Genomic DNA, 10,140 nt, shown 5'->3' on the forward strand with positions numbered 1-10,140 from the left:
CTTTAAATTTAGCTCTCCCCTGTATTAAAACTCTCCGGCTCGCCCCTTTCGCCTTCCAGAAGGAACAAGCCACCAGGTACAGAGAACGACTAACTGTGTTCAGGTGCAGGGATGGAGCGATCATCGTTGATTGTCGCGTTTGGCGAGATGTTGATTGATTTTGTTCCCACTGTTGGTGGATTGTCGCTAGCGGATGCCCCGGCCTTCAAGAAGGCGCCAGGTGGCGCGCCAGCCAACGTTGCTGTGGCCGTGTCCCGCCTTGGTGGGCACTCGGCATTCATCGGGAAGGTGCTGCGCTCTCTCTCTCTCTCTCTGTCTGTGTGTGGTTGGTTCCTGTTTTCAACTCCCTTGCGGATCCTGAATCAGGTTGGCGAGGATGAGTTTGGGTATATGCTGGCCGAGATACTCAAGCAGAACAAGGTTGAGGACAGGGGCATGAGGTTCGACCCCCACGCTCGCACGGCCCTCGCCTTCGTTACGCTGAAAGAAGATGGGGAGAGGGAGTTTATGTTCTACAGGAATCCAAGTGCTGATATGCTTCTCAGGCCTGATGAGCTCGACGAGGAGCTTATTAGCAAGGTGAGTGAGGCATGACTTCAGCTGGCTGACTATTTTGATGGCTAGGCGTCGGTGCTCCACTATGGGTCCATCAGCCTCATCTCGGAGCCATGCAGATCGGCACACCTGGCAGCCATGGACGTGGCAAGCAAAGCAGGCGTGCTACTGTCATACGATCCCAATTTGAGGCTGCCACTGTGGCCTTCGGCTGAGGAAGCTCGCAAAGGAATCTTAAGCATATGGGACAGGGCCGATCTCATCAAGGTAAATCTAACAATTTCAAGTAAGCAAGTATTACAAGTGTTACAGGTGAGTGAAGAGGAGCTCCAGTTTCTGACTGGCAAAGATCCATTTTCGGACGAAGCAGCCCTGTCCGTATGGCATTCAAACCTCAAGCTCTTACTCGTAACTGAGGGTCATCGGGGTTGCCGCTACTATACGAGCGTAAGCAGTTCCGTCCTGGGATCATACACTCATACATGTTTATAACAGGATTTCCACGGGAGAGTGGACGGTATCAAAGTGCAAGCCGTAGACACCACCGGTGCTGGGGATGCCTTCGTGGGAGGCCTTCTGAGCCAGCTTGTGGGCGATTTGTCGCTCTACAAGGTATGCATATATGTAGCCTCAGGACATGCATGATGTGTGTGGGCTTTCCAACAGGACGAGCAGAGATTGAGAGCAGCTCTCAAGTTTGCCAATGCATGCGGAGCAATAACGACGACGGAAAGAGGTGCAATCCCTGCATTGCCTGACAGGGACACGGTGCTGCGGCTCATAGGTACGCTCTTTTTATCATTCCCTGTAGTAACAAACAAATTGACGCAGACGAGATCCCCAAATCTCGGATACCCCGGGCGCCTTCGTGGTCCAACATCACGCGCTGGCGACTTGAAGATCACGAGCACGAGGGAGCTGTTCCAGCAGCGTGAATCCAATCATATGATCACTATGCTCCAATTGTGAATAAACGGAGGATGAATCCCGTATCAAGACTAATTCTTCTTTTCCAATCTGAGTAAAGCACACATATCACAAGAGATCACACGAGCCTCGAGTACTCCCAAAGGATCTGGACTAGCCTCCGGAACTCGGCAATAACGAAGTCGAGCCTGTGGCGTCTCCACAGGCAGAAGAAGAGAATGCAGCCCAGGAGCAGGATGAGACAGACGGCAAGCACCACCGTCCCAACCCAGGCCGCTGTGGACGGGGCAGAGAGGGAGAGGAGCGAGGATCCTGCATTCTCGAGCCCCGGAAGCTCCCACATGACCATGGCGCTGAAGGACATATATAATTTTTAGGGCGGGGCGTACATTAGAATCGAACCTTGGCTTGAAATTGAGTGCCCTGGGTGGACTTTCCTTCCGACTTGTTCACTTTGTAGCTATGGTGGCTTTGTCCAGGAGCTGCTGGGAAATGCCCCAGGCTACCTAGGGTTTGCGCCATGCCCAAAGGCGCAGCTCACTTGAGCTGCTACGAGGTAGGTAAAAGATTGATTGCTTCTCTCCTTCGACGAGCCCCTCTTAGATTTGGCATTTTTGTCGTATTTCTTCACATCATTCATCCAGTGATTTTTAACTCTAGTTTGATGGCAAGGGATGAGACATGTCCACTAGGACAAGACACTGGGACTCCCTCCGGACAAAGCTCCATGCTGCTTGTTTGCTAGACGAGACGGGTCTCGATCCAAAGTCCCGTGAAGGCTTGCTTGCCAAGGTGAATCCAGATTTCTGACAAACACGGCCGCGATTCGATATATAATTGTAGCTGGCAGGATTGGTGCTGTTCCAGTGAAATGGAGTGTGGACATACACAAGATACATCTCGGCTGGAAGCACGTAACAGATGGAGGCGGCTCAAGAACACAGTGGCTTTTGCGGCTGCCATCAAATCGTCTCTGGCCCATGATCTGCTCGAGGACAAACTTCACGTCGATCCCGTAAAAGGCAATGACAGTGTTGCTACCGGTGCAGCAGCTCAGGCTTCGATGCCAGTTAAAGCCAAAGGAAGGAAAGGAATGGAAGGCCTTGTGGTCCAGCAAGACAGAGGTTACATGTCTTGCTTCCAAGATTTTTATGTCGCCTGCCTCAAGGTACTTCACTCGCGTAGCTTTTTTATCATAGCATGGTGCCGCACTCACCCGAAGCACGTTTTTGTCTTACGCAGCTGCCAGTCGTTCACTTCTTTATTGGAGTTTTCCTGGCTCCAGTTGCTTTGGCCTCGATCTTCACGCCACTCTATCTATCGGATGCCAAGGGGCTCAAGCTCGTCGAGTCGCAAGAAGCGGGTTCGTCGTGCGACTCATCCAAGATATGGAGCTGCTTGAATGTTTTTCTCTACTCGTACGTACGTACATCAGATGTGGCCATGCTACTTAGTGGCTCTTTGCAGGCTATCCTTGTCAACAACCTTCGGTGGCTCGCCAATCTCTGCAATCTCGCCATTCTGTCTACTTGTTGCGAATCTTCACACGCTCATGGCTCAGTTCTTGTTTGTGTTTCTGAGTGGTGCCGGTAAGACGGTAGAGATGGCTGAAATTCGGTCTCGTAGCTCATGTCGTGAGAGGTTGCTGTTTGGTGCAGTTTTCGCTCGTATGTCACAGCCAGCGCATCCCATAAGGTGCTCCAAGAAAGCCATAATAAAAAACAATGACTTCGGGACATCAGATGACGAAGATGGCAGATCCAAGTATAAAGGATTCATCTCTCCTGCGCCCTCTTGACTCACTCGTCGTGCGTTTTGTGTGTCACGCAGAGTCTTTGTTATACGGCTGGTACTGACGGGGCCTCCTCCCTGCGAGCTCGTGGATGCAAAGATACGCCTCACATTTCGCATTTATGTGAGGCTGCCGTCCGGGTCGATGTTCTGCTCGACACAGGATTTGGACCTGGTGCGTTCAGAAGTACGTACACACGCACATATATACGTTTGGACTTGGGTTACCTGAGCTTAGTAATCTCATCTAACATTGTCGTCTAAGCGGTGCAGGTTGCATACCTAAGATATGGACTGACAGTACGCCACGTAATAAACTCCAAGAGTCCGATTAGCGGGCACACTTTGGACACTCTTGCTCAGGGAGATGCGTCCTTCTCGCTGACGATAATGGGTGTGGAGCGCAGCTCCATGCAGCCCATCTTCCATGTGGAGGTGAGCCTTGACTTCTCCACACCAGTTTAATCCGAGGCCAAGTGTGGTGTGTGACAGGATTACTTCATATGTGATGGAGACGTGATATGGGATGGGGAGTACCTCGACTTCGTAGGAGTGAACGACAAGGGCCTGAGAGTACTAGACCATTCCAAGATAGACATGTTGAAACCATTCAAGGTTCTCTATCCCTCTCTTGATAGTTTTCACTCCTGAAGAGATTTCCTTCTCAGGTGGCGGGAGTTGTAACACAAGCCATAGCAAGAATGGAAGGCGAAGTTGCAAGACACAAAGCTGAAGCGGATCTAAAGGAAGAGAAAAACCACGAACCACTTTCGGAATCAGATTGGAAGACAAGCGGTGTGAGAATCAGGAAACTATGGAAAACAATATCTGGTTCGAAGTAAAATAGAAAGTAATTTCTAGCAGCCTGGGTAGGGTTTGGGCCATGGGGAAGAGCAGGAAGCGGCAAGCGGCAAAGCGGATGATGGACATTGACCATGATCAAGGTAAACAAACATCCATCTATTTCTTCTCCCTTGTTCCGATGCTGCTCCTGAATAGAGGCACAGGGCATGGATGTAGACGAGCCCAAATCCACATCCAACCCACCCAATGGGTAGGTGTTATTTGTTTTCTTGAAGCTGCCCAATGCTCTCTTGCACGGCAGGCTGTCCAAGGAATCCAAATTGATCGCAAAGCGGCGTCGTGCCGTGAATGTACGCAAGAAGGCGGCGGCTGACAAGGCGCTGGCGATGCTGGAGAAGAAACAGCAAAAGGCTCAGACGGATCTGGCAAAGGTGTGTCGCAAGAATCTACTCAAGAAGCTGTACTAGGTAGTGGAAAGAGGTAGGGTTGCAATGGAGAGTCATCATGCCCGGCTGCTAGCCTTCGATTTTGTGAGGAAACAGGTTGGCCGTCGTGTAGAGATGGTGGGGGTGGCGGTGAGCGTGGAGCGCAAGCCCAAGTACGTGCGCTTTGCTGTGGACGACGGCACGGGCTGCATATCTTGCATCTTGTGGACCAACCAGAGTGGCGCCCCCCAGCAGCAGGCAGCGGCAGACATGGCGCGGCTTGTCACTCTGGGGGGCCTGCTCGCGGTGCACGGCCGCGTCTCCCGCTACCACCACCACCCGCAGCTCACCGTTTCGTCTCTCCTGCCACAGCCGGATGCCAATGCCGAGGTTTACCACTGGATGGAGTGTATCAAGCTTGCGCTAGATTGCTATTAGTTCTCCAAATTGTGGCCCTCCCTGTTAAATACAAGTTAGCCTAAAGGGAAACGATAAAAAGGCGCTGCGCAGGGCAAGAGGGCGAGGGATTGATAGCCCTCTGAATCCCATGTCCAGTTGATCCATAGCATATAACAAGGTAGAGCAATCCATGGCTTCTAGCTCGCACAGTGTTAGAACCAGAGTAGGGAAGTATGAGCTTGGGAGAACGCTTGGAGAGGGTACCTTTGCCAAAGTCAAGTTTGCGAAGAATACTAAAACAGGGCAAGGTGTGGCTATCAAGATCCTCGACAGGGACAGAGTTCTTAAGCACAAGATGGTCGAACAGGTTTGGCTGCCCGCTGCGCGTTTTCCACTCTTCTTCACCTTGTGTTGCAGATCAAGCGAGAAATCTCAACTATGAAACTCGTGAGACATCCTAATATTGTTCAGATAAACGAGGTAACGCATTGGTAATTACAGCACTGGCTTATTTCTTTTATCGTTGCAAGGTTATGGCCAGCAAGTCCAAAATCTACATCGTCTTGGAGCTTGTCACGGGCGGTGAGCTCTTTGATAAGATCGTGAGTTAAAGAAAAGAACTGGGAGAGGATGACTCATTTTGCCAGTTTCACTGTATAGGTTCATCAAGGCAGGCTTAAGGAAGACGAAGCAAGGAAATACTTTCAGCAGCTTATAAATGCAGTAGATTACTGCCACAGCCGTGGTGTATACCACCGTGATTTGAAGGTCTGTCCTTTTCTTCATTTTCTGCTTTAAAGACTTTTCTTATTCTCCAGCCTGAGAACCTGCTACTAGATTCAAATGGGAACCTGAAAATATCGGATTTCGGTCTGAGTGCTCTGCCTCAACAACTCAGGGTAAGCAGGTGCCTTCCTTTTTTCTTTTTCTTTTTTTTTTTTTTCTGTTTTGCTTTTCTCTTTTTTCTTTGTGTAATATTATAGTTGTGTTGAAGGCTGATGGGTTGCTGCATACAACTTGTGGGACTCCAAACTACGTCTCACCAGAGGTAAACCAACTCGGGTTGGCTGGTTAACTAACAACTAAGCAGGTGATCAATGACAAAGGTTACGATGGAGCCAAGGCAGATTTGTGGTCTTGTGGGGTAATTCTGTTTGTTCTCATGGCTGGCTATTTACCTTTCGACGAGCCCAATCTGATGAACTTGTACAAGAAGGTACATATCCAATGTTATGACTGGGTTGAGGATCTCTTTTGGATGTAGATATACAATGCAGAGTTCACCTTCCCTGCTTGGTTTTCTACGGGAGCAAAGAAGCTCATACACAGGATTCTAAACCCCAATCCTCAAACAGTAAGGCACACGGAAACACCACCTGGCTAATCACTTATTTTCTCTATTCAGCGTATCACTGTCCCTGAAATCTTGGAGAATGAGTGGTTCAAGAAAGGATATGTTCCAGCAAAGTTTGAAGAGGAGGAGCATGTAAATCTCTCCGACATTGATGCCGTTTTTAACGCGTCATCAGAGGTATGGCCTGGTTTGTTAGCTGCATGGAACTTACAAATCTGTTTTTCCAAAGGATCACCTAGTAACAGAGAAGAAGGAGGCCAAACCCAATCCAATGAACGCCTTTGAACTAATATCCACGTCTCAAGGGCTTGACTTGTCAGCACTGTTTGAAGAGAAACAGGTATCATATCTATTACTGAAGTTGTTAAATTGAAGGGTGCACTCCTTTAGGCTCCAGTGAAGCGGGAAACTAGATTCACTTCAAGCAAGGCTCCGAAAGAAATTCTTCAAAAGCTTGAAGACACAGCCAAACCCCTTGGCTTCAATATAGACAAGCGTGATTACAAGGTTCTCTTTTCCTCATTTCTATACCCAAACTAACACGGACTGAGTCTAGATGAAAATGCGAGGAGAAAAATCTGGCCGCAAAGGTCACCTTTCTGTCTCAACAGAGGTGAGCGTCTTTGTTTGCCGTCTTGTTATGTCTTATACCCCTTTAGGTGTTTGAAGTTGCACCATCTCTATTTATGGTGGAGTTGAGAAAAGCCTCTGGGGACACTTTGGAGTATCATAAGGTAAATTTTATTTTTTGGATTTAGAATTTTACAGGTATTCTTTGTTTGCAGTTTTACAATAATTTATCCCAAGGTATCAATGAAATCATGTGGAAGTCTAATGAAACTCACAGCAAGATGCATAAGTAAAGTGAATTAAAACAAATTGCAACTCAAGTGATTTCTTGATATACCTTAGTGCTATGTTGAGAAGCATATTACATTGAATGTAACTACTAGAGTAGCCACTCATTCTCCACATAACACTTATATATGGGCTTGATAAGGTGGGGTTGCTAAGTTTTAATTTTCTTCTTTATTTTAAAAAATATTTTTGCTTTTGTTTGATATTTTAGAAATCTTGGAAATAATTAATTAGCCCAAAAATTTTAGTTTATATATAGGAGTGAGTGATCTAAATTGAAACTAATTTAATGATTATTAAAATTCCATTATGCTAATATTAGTATACAGCATCATAACTGTACACTTGAACCTCACACCATCCCTTCCTTTCAAAAGGATAGAATGCAGTTAAGGTTCTTTGGTTGATAGGATAAGATTTAATGGATTTGTAGGTGGTGTTAATTATTTTTAATCTCTTTGTATGAAGTGTTTTAGTTGCTGTATATGCACAAGTTTTGGAGGATTGATCTGTTGAATGTTATACTGAACCTCATAAACTTGTGGTCTAACTTGTTATAACACCCAATATAGTCCCTTCCATTGAGCAAGGAGCCCTTTAAATAAACCATGTACCATAAAATTAAAAAAATAGATTAACACTAAGTCATCTATTTTGTACTCCGTAAGTAGACGATGATAGGAGTTGTCGTATTGTTGTTGTCCCATTTATACGTTGCCCAAGTGTTTAGTAAACTCCACTCAGACAAGTGGAAGAATATTTATTAAATATTGATCCCAAGACCTAGCATCGACAGTTCGTAGTAATTATGAAAGTAAACTTAACTTTGTTGGCAGTATCATATCATGATAATATAAGAGTTTATATAGTGAAACACTAACTAGATTTAGTATCTTTATTACATATGCATACTGAAGAGATGACAAATAACCATCTTAATCGAAATGCTGAAAATTCACGTAATTTGCAATCATTTCTGAATAAGCCATTCCACCAAGCCATTTATTTATGGATGATAAACACTCGTGAAAGTGTGGCATATCCCTTAACTGAAACATTAAAATATAAAATGCCTCAACTATAAATATAGGACCATTATCCAAAAGAATTTGCTCCAAACAAAAATGTTGACTAATGAGAATTGCTTTGTAGCTAATCCTCCCTTTTGTTCTTTAGTTTTTGGTTTGAGGAGAAAGTACTTAATAGCACTTGCAAACACATTAACAAAAGCACAGACTTCCACCACACAAGTCAAATAGTCAAAGGCAATAATAATATATTAATTGTTAGTAGTTAACCATGGGAAATGCCCCATCAAATCAAATGCCACCAAACAAGAAATTGCAATTGACTCCAATTGTCCTTCCATAACATGAGGGGAGTATTATGAGTTTAGCACTAAACACAACTATACAACAATTAAATATTATCACATTACATCTTTAGCTAATAGAAAGACTTATACAACTTTTTAGTCATATATTGATGTCATATATGCCTACTTAGAATAAAAGAGTCATGATAAGTATGGAAAAAGCATGCAATAAATATCAAAGGCACCACTAACTATAAATGATCATCCCTTGTTAGCACCTTCATCAACATGTTTGCTAACTTAAGGTTGAGATGTAGATTTGAGAGAACATTTTGAAGCGCTTGGAGTCTTTCCATCGAGCTGAGATACTCAACATCAGCTATAGAACTCCTTAAATGATGAACAATCTCAAAATCATATATCTAAAGCTTTAGAGCCTCATTGAATAGTATGACTAACTAAGTTCTTTTGCTTCAATAATGAAGTAATTGTAGCATGATCACCTTCTAGTAATATCTAAAAACCATATAAATATGCATAAAACTTCTCAAAACCCCAAACTTTTACTAAACACTCCTCTATTCTGGAGTAATTTATCTTTGTTGGTTGTAATGTACGGTTGATGTATGCAATGAGATAACACTAACTAGGCACACTTAAGCTCTCTTACATCAATACACCTTCAAGATCGATATCAAAAGCATCCACGTGTAAAATGAAGGGTTAAATGTAATTAGGATACACCAAAATTAAAGGAGTTGTCAACAACTTTTTGAGATCTATAAATGCCTACTCATAGTCAATAGACTAGATGAAAGACAATGTTGATGACTTTAGCAATACTTATAATGGTGCAATATGAATAGAAAGATGATCAATGAAATAATTGAGATATTGCACTTTCCTTGTATTGCACATTATTCACACACTTCGGAGTAGGGAATTTTAAAACAATTATAAATTTGTTAAGATCAATTTGCAAACTTTTATGAGAAATATAATACCCAAGATAAGTTATGTTCTTGGACCCAAATATGCATTTTGACCACTTCAACTTTAAACCAACTTTCAGCAGCCGATCCAACTTCTTACAAATATTATAGATGTACTCTTCTAAGTGGATCAAGATATCATCAATGAAGTTAGTAATCATCTCCGACATATCACAAAAAACCTTGACCATTATCTATTGAAAAGTCATGGGAGCATTGTTTAAACCAAATGGCATCACCAAGAATTTGTACAAAAAAAATGGTATATGAAAAGGAGTCTTGGGAACATCTTCCTCAGCCATTGGCATTTGCCAGTACTCAAAAACAAGATTTAACTTGGTGAACTAATGACTTCTTCCCAAATTATGCAAGAGACCAACAATATGAAGAAAAGGGTGCATATCTGGAATAATCATTTTGTATAATGAATGATAGTCAATATAGAAGTGAATACTTCTATTATGCTTCATTATAAGATAAAATTCATACACCCAAAGACTTTAATGTGATAGACAAATCCCAGAGCCCCAAAAGTGGAGTTGAAAGGGTGCCATGTGATAATGGCCGAAGTGGAAGCTAAATAAGAGTAACATGTTTGGATTTAAAGCTCTGACTTGAAAAGTCGAGAGCGGGAGTGAAACTGTCAACGAAGTGCTTAAGGAATGAGCACGAAGTGAGCAATAAGTGAGTCTCTAGAAAATGGATACAAAAAGACCAACA

General features: G+C 44.0%; 3 protein-coding genes across 9 annotated transcripts; 2 read left to right on the top strand and 1 right to left on the bottom strand.

Annotated features, from left to right (window-relative positions):
* Positions 1-99: 99 nt before the first annotated feature.
* Positions 100-1,539, top strand: LOC9637168 (probable fructokinase-4). Of its 2 annotated transcripts, XM_002989580.2 has the most exons (7): positions 100-288; positions 367-579; positions 625-822; positions 868-1,002; positions 1,051-1,167; positions 1,222-1,339; positions 1,387-1,537. In XM_002989580.2, exons 1-7 carry the CDS (start codon positions 112-114, stop codon positions 1,488-1,490), a joined length of 1,062 nt encoding a protein of 353 aa, XP_002989626.1. In that variant the 5' UTR covers positions 100-111; the 3' UTR covers positions 1,491-1,537. The 2 variants fall into 2 exon arrangements, with proteins under 2 accessions (XP_002989626.1, XP_024519188.1); XM_024663420.1 differs by having other exon boundaries at positions 1,222-1,539.
* Positions 1,537-2,028, bottom strand: LOC112342119. Its single transcript, XM_024663424.1, has 2 exons — positions 1,885-2,028; positions 1,537-1,835 (listed from the first exon to the last, which is right to left on the bottom strand). Exons 1-2 carry the CDS (start codon positions 2,002-2,004, stop codon positions 1,554-1,556), a joined length of 402 nt encoding a protein of 133 aa, XP_024519192.1. The 5' UTR covers positions 2,005-2,028; the 3' UTR covers positions 1,537-1,553.
* On the top strand, positions 1,864-7,216 carry LOC9637170 (CBL-interacting protein kinase 23). Of its 6 annotated transcripts, XM_002989582.2 has the most exons (16): positions 4,118-4,217; positions 4,273-4,327; positions 4,379-5,268; positions 5,319-5,381; positions 5,432-5,503; positions 5,562-5,669; positions 5,720-5,800; positions 5,896-5,949; positions 5,992-6,117; positions 6,166-6,255; positions 6,307-6,432; positions 6,485-6,595; positions 6,646-6,762; positions 6,812-6,868; positions 6,915-6,989; positions 7,041-7,216. In XM_002989582.2, exons 3-16 carry the CDS (start codon positions 5,092-5,094, stop codon positions 7,116-7,118), a joined length of 1,335 nt encoding a protein of 444 aa, XP_002989628.1. In that variant the 5' UTR covers positions 4,118-4,217; positions 4,273-4,327; positions 4,379-5,091; the 3' UTR covers positions 7,119-7,216. The 6 variants fall into 6 exon arrangements, 1 of the variants encoding a protein (XP_002989628.1); XR_002990835.1 differs by lacking the exons at positions 5,319-5,381; positions 5,432-5,503; positions 5,562-5,669; ... (8 more) ...; positions 6,915-6,989; positions 7,041-7,216 and adding exons at positions 1,864-2,038; positions 2,155-2,274; positions 2,333-2,650; ... (4 more) ...; positions 3,547-3,708; positions 3,766-3,888 and having other exon boundaries at positions 3,942-4,217; positions 4,379-4,991; XR_002990833.1 differs by lacking the exons at positions 5,319-5,381; positions 5,432-5,503; positions 5,562-5,669; ... (8 more) ...; positions 6,915-6,989; positions 7,041-7,216 and adding exons at positions 1,864-2,038; positions 2,155-2,274; positions 2,333-2,650; ... (3 more) ...; positions 3,547-3,708; positions 3,766-3,888 and having other exon boundaries at positions 3,942-4,217; positions 4,379-4,991.
* The last annotated feature ends 2,924 nt before the right edge of the window (positions 7,217-10,140 follow it).

Source organism: Selaginella moellendorffii, unplaced genomic scaffold (assembly GCF_000143415.4).
Source record: "Selaginella moellendorffii unplaced genomic scaffold, v1.0 SELMOscaffold_99, whole genome shotgun sequence".
NCBI classification, from domain to species: Eukaryota; Viridiplantae; Streptophyta; class Lycopodiopsida; order Selaginellales; family Selaginellaceae; genus Selaginella; species Selaginella moellendorffii.

Coding starts and splice junctions, on each gene's coding strand:
- LOC9637168 (XM_024663420.1), top strand. CDS start 112: ATGGAGCGATCATCGTTGATTGTCGCGTTTGGCGAGATGTTGATTGAT. Junction 580..624: donor ACGAGGAGCTTATTAGCAAG/GTGAGTGAGGCA, acceptor TTTGATGGCTAG/GCGTCGGTGCTCCACTATGG. Junction 1,168..1,221: donor GCGATTTGTCGCTCTACAAG/GTATGCATATAT, acceptor GCTTTCCAACAG/GACGAGCAGAGATTGAGAGC.
- LOC112342119 (XM_024663424.1), bottom strand. CDS start 2,004: ATGGCGCAAACCCTAGGTAGCCTGGGGCATTTCCCAGCAGCTCCTGGA. Junction 1,836..1,884: donor GCACTCAATTTCAAGCCAAG/GTTCGATTCTAA, acceptor TATGTCCTTCAG/CGCCATGGTCATGTGGGAGC.
- LOC9637170 (XM_002989582.2), top strand. CDS start 5,092: ATGGCTTCTAGCTCGCACAGTGTTAGAACCAGAGTAGGGAAGTATGAG. Junction 5,801..5,895: donor CTCTGCCTCAACAACTCAGG/GTAAGCAGGTGC, acceptor GTTGTGTTGAAG/GCTGATGGGTTGCTGCATAC. Junction 6,256..6,306: donor TAAACCCCAATCCTCAAACA/GTAAGGCACACG, acceptor TTCTCTATTCAG/CGTATCACTGTCCCTGAAAT.